This window comes from Nesoenas mayeri, assembly GCF_963082525.1.
Source record: "Nesoenas mayeri genome assembly, chromosome: 8".
NCBI classification, from domain to species: Eukaryota; Metazoa; Chordata; class Aves; order Columbiformes; family Columbidae; genus Nesoenas; species Nesoenas mayeri.
In genome coordinates, this window is record NC_137554.1 from 15980937 (window position 1) to 15990124 (window position 9188).

The following is a 9188-nucleotide window of genomic DNA, read 5'->3' on the forward strand; positions in this document are numbered from 1 at the left end:
AAGTGAACACCACCTATCCCAGATCACAAAAGTGTCCTTTTGAATACATTCATTTCTTTTATTTTATAGGTGAATAGCCTGTCCTTTTTTTCTTATTCATGTGACTAACCCCCACTGAATAAGATGCTACTGTAGGGAAGCTGTACAAAAATTAAGGTAGCACAAAGAAAGGAACAAAATGTATTTTATCCTTTCCTGGATGGCTTTCTGGAAAGACAGTAGGAGAAAAGAAGCTATGTTTAAGTCCAGTAGCGTATTGTGCTTCTGTCTGAGCAGCAGGCAGACCAGAAGACCTGTGCATGTGCAGAATCAGCCACAGTTGTCCATCTCTTTTCTTTCAAGAAGCTGCAAAGGTATTAGAGTTGAATTTTGCCAGACTCAGAAATTTTCATGTATTACTCAGATTTGAACATTTAAGATGAAAGTCGACATTTATCAAACAACTAAGCTACTCTTAACACACTTCATTGAATACCCAATATCAATTCTATGAAACAGTAGAACATCACTTACCCCTTGAATTGCTTTAGGTGGTTGAAAGACTGGATATTTTCCCCTTGTTTTCTGTTTATATTCCATTACCAAATGTAACAACTTTGGAATTACAAATGAAGAATATTTTGTGACTTATGAGAAGGCATCTTTCATCATCATTCATAGAGGTCTTATCCTAAAAAAGAAGCTTCAATATTTTATTAATGATTACTTTGGAAAATATGTTTACATTTTAATTAAAAATAATAATTCTTAATAATTGCAGGACATTGTTTGCAAGGTGTTGGTTGGGGGGTGAGGGGTTACCCCAAGGACAGAGAAGCTTCAAACAGCTATTCATTTTTACATGTGGCTTTTTTCTGTCTCCTTTGTATAGTGTTTCAAGGATTCCATACTTAGACCATAGCTTGGATTTTAAATGGAATTATGAAAATGACATTTATAATTTTCCTTTATTTTACTTTAAATATATAACTTCCCACAGTAGCACAGACCTGGAGACTAAGCTCAGAAATATACCCCAAAAAGGCCTGCAAGGCTCTCCAGAGCAAATCAGATATCTCTGTTTTGTTTCTTAAATGATCGGTTTGATGTCATATCTTCTAATTAATGAAGATCTGCCAGGAAATCCACAACTAGCTCAGCCACACAAATCTTAATAGATGTGTACAATTACTACAGAATTCGTTCTTTTACTTGCATCACTTCTCCATGTTTTGTTCTTTGATCAGAACTTGATACCTGATGCTTTTCAGATTAATTCAAACTAATTTTTCATTATGGTTGCTTTTAATAATGAAGATGAGGCAGAGCTGGTTCAACATCTCTCAGCAGTGCAGGCAACATTGCAGGGCTTGGAGTATAAGAAGGGGCAAGGGCATGGCAGGCAGGAGGGGCACAAGGGGCAGGAAAGCCCTGAATTGCCTGGCTCGCTGCTTCTGCTGCCTTTGCCCTCCAGCCCTGCCTGCACCCCCGCACCAGCTCTCCTTGGGTTACAGAGCAAGGGGTCTGCAAGATCCTGGATCTTCCTGCACTGCCCAGCAGCTCCTGGGTCATTGCCTTCTCCACTTCTTAATTGTGTTAGAACATGTATCCTAGCCAAATTCTCTGGTAATATTAGAAACATTGTTAATTTTCATAACAACAGTTAATATACTTGCCTTGCTTTTGTCTTGGCAGCATGCCGACTACTTTTGTTTAAGGCATAAATTTTGTTTTAAATTCTGGTCAAAGTGCTCCAGTGAAAGTACTTTTCTTTATGCTGCTGATGTGCTATACTCATAAGCTATAACTAATCCAATTCCTAAACTGAGTAAACATAATTAGTTAATATTAAAGTTTTTAAAGTAATCCTGACCATGCTTTCGGGAAGCTGGAAATGGTATTAGAGTTGGTCAGAATAAAATTAAAACAAAATTGGCAAAAAATAAATAATGGAGTTTCAGAAAATTTTGATAATTTAACTTCATTTAAGTTCCGAATCACCACAATTGCTACCTACATGACACATGTATGCGTGTACGTGTGTGTGTGCAAGAGAAGGAGATACAAGAATTAAAATAAAGAGAGGAAAGCTGTGACAACAGAAGTTTAGCAATTCCAGAATTTTCAGCTGCATAGTAGCTTGCTGAGACCATTAAGATCTTTTTTACTTTAATGTTTCTGCGGGCAAGCTTTTAAAAGCATGCCGGAGTAATGAAGAGGAAATAAATAGGCTGATTTTAAACTCTAACACTGTACCCAGGATGTTGCAGACAGCAATGATTAGAGGCATTTGATAGCAGCCTCCACCAGCATGTCAGGAGAACAGCTGGCACATAGCACAGCACAACTTCAGCCAGGCTTATCCAGCACCCCACAACTCTAGATCAGAAGCTGGGCTGATGGCCTCATAAAATAAGAGGCTATAATTATCAAAATTAGTTTTAAAAGAGGAAAGTTATTGGAAAATAAATTTGGTTTACTGAATACTTGGAAAAATTTGGGTAACTTATTCAGGGCGAAACACAAAGTGAAATATGTCATTTGTTGTTTAAGAAGTGGTATGTAATTAACTACTTATTTCCACCCAGTTATTCAAGGCAAACAATGGTCAGTATTGATGGACAGATACGTCACCATTGCCTGAACTGCAGGAAGCATCCCAGCAATGCGCAGTCTAGAACAAGCAGATTCAGTAGCTGTACCATCAGATAAAGTATTTTGATTTTGCATGTTGATACAGCTAAATATGCACAATATGAATAATAAAGTCAGCTCTAAGGCTATGCATCCGCAATTATAAGAGATGTAACTCAAATATCAACTTTTAAAATATAGTTAATTTTTTTGGCATGTTGGCAGTATATTTTTCTGGGTTGTTTATCTCATCACATTTATTTGGTGATGATTTACTGTTTCTTGTACATAATGTAAACACTTTTCTGTAATGTATATAGAGAGTGTTAAGATACAGACATATGGCTGTCAATAATATGTGGGTTTTGTTGTACCTTAGTATTCAAATTTTGACATTACGATTCAGAAACTGGACAACAATCTTAAATTCGTAGTACTTAGTAAAAAAACTTTGCTAAAGAAATCACTGAAAAAAATATCTAACTGTTCTCTCAATTGCATGTACAAGTTTCTAACATACTGCATTATTATTTCACCCACTTGGATGCAGAACATTAGAAAGAAGTTGTCAGAGAGTCCTTCTAGACCATGGGTGTCAAACTAATTTTTCCCTGTGCCACATCAGCTTTGCGGTTGCCTTCTAAGGAGGGAGTAGTTACATTTATACAGTCCTAAAATTACATTCGGTCCTTGGAAGGCAACCCCGAGGCTGATGTGGCCCCAAAATGAGTTTGACACCCCTGTTCTAGAGTAAGAAAATTAATTTTCTGAAAGCAAGTCAGGACAGATGAGATTGCCAGTAAGGTTGCTGGTGCACAAAACTGTATAGATTTATGTAGAATTGCATCACTTAAGAACCCGGACTGCTTTTAGTTCTCATACTATTTGGGTTGCTTTTAAAAATAAGTAAATTACCATTCATGAAACTGTACTTTCTTCTAACAACAAGTAACAATGTTTAAAGTAAAATTGACAATATTTTCCCTGTTCTTAATTATTTAAGGTATTGCCAGGCTAAGGTATGCATAAACAGCTTACAATGTTGCGTCTGCTTCTAGACCTATTAACCCTTTCCTTCATTCCCTGAGGGAAAATTTTTACTGTTACATTCTGCCTAGATAGTACATGTAAAAACTTTACTAAAATCACCACTCCTATGGAAGAGAGAGCTGTAATTGAGCACGTATTCTACTAGTGATACCACCTGGAATAAAACACAGATTGACACATTTAAGTAGTATGTTCCTCATCTCTCTATATCTTTACCCAGTGAAGTATTTCAATTGATATTAAGTAATACAAAGTAAAGTCGCCAGTTTTTCAAATATGACAACATTATGCAGTTCTAAAAACTTTGCCCATCTTACTTTCTCTTAACTCTTTTGTCAAATCTGATTTCCAAAATTATTATATCAGACTACAATATCTAAGATAGTTTTAAGAAGCCAGTTACCCTTGTACCAAAGGAGCAATTCTAATTAAGAATATTTGATCTGTAATGGAAACAACAACATTATCTTTTATTTTCATACATATATACCATATAATCCCCATTGAATAGCATGCTGAACTTCCTGCCTGTGCTTGCCCTTTTTTGCATAATTTTTTCAGATCATTAATATATGCAGTTCTTGATTATGAACCCCTGCCTCCTCATACAGATCTTTTTGCTTCAGCAAAGCCATGTTGCATTTTTAACCACTATTCATGCTTTCCAAAAGCTGTAGATACGTTGTCCCTTTCACATAACAACACAACCAACTACAGTTCCAGTAGACACAGGTATGCAGACACTGGTACTAGGCAGAAATAAATATTCATATTATTTCATTAATAATCCTTACTATTATTAATTCATTAATATTCTTACAGTCAGTGGTCTGAAATGAATGATATGGTTCTTCAAGAACACATCTTAAAATTAAAAAGGATGAGCCAATATTAAATAAAATAAAAAATTCAGACTTGAAGTGTTAAAAAAAATTACATCTCCTGTTCCCATGTCTCAGGAAGAAGGGGGAGGTAGTGTTTAAATTCTGGTTTTAACATCAATTTTCTCCTGTAGAGGAATTTATATTTATTCTGCTTTTCTTTCCCTCCCTTCCCTGCTATCTTGCAGCAAATGTATGTGACAACGAACTACTGCATTGCCAGAATGGAGGAACATGCATCAACAATGTGCGATGCCAGTGCCCTCCAGCTTACACGGGCATTTTATGCGAGAAGTTGAAGTGTGAAAGGGATCCAGGAGGCTGTGGCCAGAACTCTGGCCAGGGAGCAATATCACAGGGGCCTCTACTGCTGCTGACTGCTCTGCTGGGAGCAACGGGGCTCTGTCCGTGCTAGACTCTGTTATGGATGATGGCATCACATTCAGACTGCTGCAAATGAACGTGCCACATGAAAACAAAACAGAATCCAAGCGTTTGCTACTGAAATTTAAAAAGGCAAAAAGAGAAAAAAATAACCACATACAAAAATCAGAGGGCCGAACTGAACTAAGCCATATTAATCAGTTACGGATGGGGCTCTGAGTCAAGACTGTTCACCTCTGACTCCAGACAAGTTGGCACCTGCCTATTCTGTCAAACCACTGCTGGCTGCAAAGCTTGCACAGGACTGAACCGGCTTTGACAGCCCCCAGGATGGGAAGAGAATTTAAAAGACGTTTGCTACTCCTATACGGTGCGGCGCTGTACCTCCGCCCAGTGTGTGGACCGACCAAATAAAGGCATTCTTTGCTGTCAGTGCATTGTGGGTATAAGGAAATCTTGTAAAAGCTGCCATATTGGCCTGCTTCAATCCCCAAATCCTTTCCAACCTGTGCTTTAGTGAACGTTGCTCTGTAACCCTTGTTGGTTGAAAGGTTTCTTTGTCTGATGTTAGTGATGCACATGTGTAACAGCCTCCCGAGTACCACTCAAGCCAGTCATATCCTTGTATACCTTAGCAGCACTGCATCAGGGAGATGCTGTGTTCACCTACTGTACAAGAGTGACTATAGGAAAAAAGTGTATTTATCCTTTTGTATTCAAATGAAGTTATTTTTCTTGAAATAATGTACAATGTAGATTTTTTGTATTATTGCCTATTTGTGTTACCAGACAATTTGTTAATGTATTTAATTCTAATCAGATAAGAGAAAAATATTACTTTTTATTTAGTCCTTTTATTTTTTGTTTCATTTAATTGTGCAGAGATTTCTCTGTATGGGCAACGTGCTGGCATCAAAGAATATCAGTTTACATATATAATGAGTGTAATAATATTCCACCAAAGGACATTCTAAATGTTTTCTTGTTGCTTTAACACTGGAAGATTTCAAAGAATAAAAATTCCTGCATAAACAGTTCCAGGAAGATGTATTGCTATTTCTTAAGGCCTTTTTAGAAAACAAACATAAATTTGATCATTTAACCACGTGCTATGTGGAAGAAAAACAGATTCAACAGTGGAAATTACATCATGACAATCTAACCTGGTTTTATTTTTACTACCATCATTGTTTTTGCAAATTATTTTAAATGTAAAAGGCATCATTTGTTTGAGGAAAATCTCATCAAATCCCAAGCTTGGAAAAGATATGAAGAGTTGAATAGTTCTCATCTTTGTTCTCTCAATTCATCACAGAAATTATTCCAGGACTAATTTACCCAGTATTACAGAAGCTGGTCTTTAATTCATACCATTTTTGTAGATTCTGGCAGCAGTGAAGCAAATATAGCCACAGCTTATATTGTTTCTCCAAAAGCTTCATTAAAATATGTTTATATATGTACTAGTCTGCCTTAGAAACTGCAAAAACAGCAGCAATCACAAAAAAAAAAGTGCCAAGATTTAACTTTTAATAAAGTTAAATTTAATATTTAGAAGGAATGTCAAAATATACAGCAGCGAGTAGATAAAAAGTGCTGCTCCAGCAAATAAAGTTTGTTTCAAGTATTGCCCAAGGTGTAATAAATTCTTGTTTCTGCCTTTTATTAGGCCAATTACTGTGTGTGACAGAAAAGGATAACAAGAATAGAGAGGCAAGCCAAAACCACAGCAGTGTTTCAAAGCCCTCGCAAAAAAAAATAAATAAAATTAAAAGGTAGCAAGACTGTGTGAATTCATTTCCTGTTTCCTGGCAATTTTCATCATAATGGCTGTAAATATTTTACCAAGATAATAGCCTAGTATGGAAAACAATCAGCAAAAGAAAAATTCCTGAGAGAAATAAATTCTACCTGGCTGCCTCTTCCAAATGGTGAACAGAGCGGAATTTAGGGCGCTGCCTTCTTGGACAAGCTCATTCCACTGAGGAAGCAAGTTTTGCAGGCCAGCAGCCAGCCTCCAGAAATGGGCAGGCAAACTGGGTTTTCATTTCTGAAAGAGTCCCGTGAAGATGATGATGATGAAGACAAGCAGCTGGTGCTTGTTCAGGCTGTCACCTTGGCCCTTCACGCAGAACGTTTGCTATTCACACTGCCACGCTCTTTTGGTGGGCTAAAGATAATGCAAAGACAAATTAAGAGCTTGGCCGCTTGCCAGCCATGGCATACGTGAGATTGCAGGTATATATTAGAAGGATGTTCATGACAATAAACAGAAAATCATATCGCAGACACAATGAGGAATATAAATGCTAATACAGGTGACATGCAGAGCCTGAGATTACCTATAATTAAGTGGATTTCTGATATTAAAATGTGGAATTTAAGTTTTCTTAAAGCTTATTAGCACAGACCTATTTCAGACTGTGTAATTATTGGAAGAGATGCACTTTAATTGTCACTATAAACTTAAGGCTTTGTGAAAGTGCTAAGAAAGCATATTATGCACGTTTGGTTAAAAGGGATTCTGCCAGCAGTGCTGAAGTATAATGAATATCAGATCGCAATCAATTCAGCTGCCTTCCAATTTCATATACTTATGATCTTCTAAAGCAGTGCAGACTGTATGGTTTTCCACGTATTTAGCTACGATTTCATGCATTTTATCCTCCCCCACCTATTAACAAATTACAATTTTATGCAGGAGTAAGTACATCCAGTGGAAAGTTTTCTTATCAATCATCCTTTTCTTCAGTTTCATTATTTTTTTCCTCCAAACTCCATACAACTTCACTAATTGAAAATTTTGAATATAAGTTTCTGCTACTGCATTTCAAGTATATTTTTTAAATTATGTGTGCATATTTGAGAGAGGAGATTTACATCACTCAGCATTGCTTTACCTGCTTTTTTCAGTGGACAATGAAGGCAGAACCTACTCTTTCCCATTTCAGAGTTGTAAGAAAACAGAATCCCTTTCTTGAAGATATGGTAGAAACTTTCCATGATAACAGGTAGCCGCAGTATCTGCTTTATTTTTCACCCAAAAATATATACCCTTTCCAGCATATACTAGGTTTCCTGGAGTGGGTATCCTGTTTCTGTGAATGCCTATAAAATAGCAAACACATACCTAATACTGGAGAAAACAAAAACAAACACACACACAAAAAACCAAGAGCAACACAATCACTAGCCTAGAATTTTGGTTCTGTATCAAAATGCAGCAAAAGGAAACTACTGTGGAATTATTTCCTATATGATATTTCTTTCCTCGAAGGTTTAGCATCCAAGAACTGACCAGGCTTCACATTGCTTAGCTCTCCAGATTATAGTTCAGAGAACAATGACCTTAAACCTAGCATTCATAATTAAATTTATGCAGTTCTGTTAGTTCCAGTTGTTTTGCTAAATCAGTCAGTCCTAGGCAGCTTGCAATTCCTGTGTTTCTAACTAAAGGATTGGTTCTGATCCGGGATCCACGTGCATTTAACATCTGAAAATGGGGCAGATTATGACAAGGTGCTGCTCCCTGACAAGGTAACTGCAGAAATTTCCAGTTCAAGCTAGCTGCCTTCTCAAAGGGACGGTAAGAGGAGGCATCTGTCTTAGTGCCGCATAGCTGTTTCAAAAACAAATTACCCAAAAAGGAAAAAAATCTTGTCAGATGCAAATTAACCTCAGATATTGCCCTCAAACTATAATTGATCTAATAATTTATCATAACCGAGCCACAGATAAGAAGTTATTTCATGTAGTGAACAGAACAAAAAAATAATGTGCAAAAGAATCCTCAAATTTAGAAAGAGCTCTTCTGCTTGCATATGATTTTATACATCTTTCTCATAACTCCGAGATGCCAGAGGGATTTGTTATAGCCTCATTGGGAGTCGAGGTTTATTAAACCATTGAATTAACTAGATTCATCCAGGCATGTGGTTTATTCACCTGTGAGAAATTTGAGTAATATTTTTCATGGAATATGCAAGAGCAGATTTTCAGCCAACCTCAAGCCCAGCCTTTATGTTTGTCCTTGCAAATGTAAAGTTACAGACATAGTCAATCAATTCATTCCTAAGAAAAACTGTAACAAATTATTTATGGATGCAAACATTTGTCCACCAAAGCACACATCTGGCATAAGTCAGAAATTTTATATTAGCCACCTTAATACATTTTCCACCACCGTACAGTATCAGAAAGAAAAGTATGTAAGAACCATATGCAAAACAAATAAGCAAAAGAGTGGCATTTTGCACCATA

General features: G+C 36.6%; 1 protein-coding gene across 2 annotated transcripts in view; it reads left to right on the forward strand.

Annotated features, from left to right (window-relative positions):
• NTNG1 (netrin G1) overlaps window positions 1-4959 on the forward strand; it is a gene marked incomplete at both ends in the record, with an annotated part of 146851 nt that extends 141892 nt beyond the window's left edge. For both annotated transcript variants that reach the window (XM_080348839.1, XM_080348840.1), the window contains one exon: window positions 4733-4959. In XM_080348839.1, coding sequence (XP_080204965.1) covers window positions 4733-4959 — 227 coding nt within the window. The remainder of the gene's footprint in view (window positions 1-4732) is intronic.
• Between the last annotated feature and the right edge of the window lie 4229 nt (window positions 4960-9188).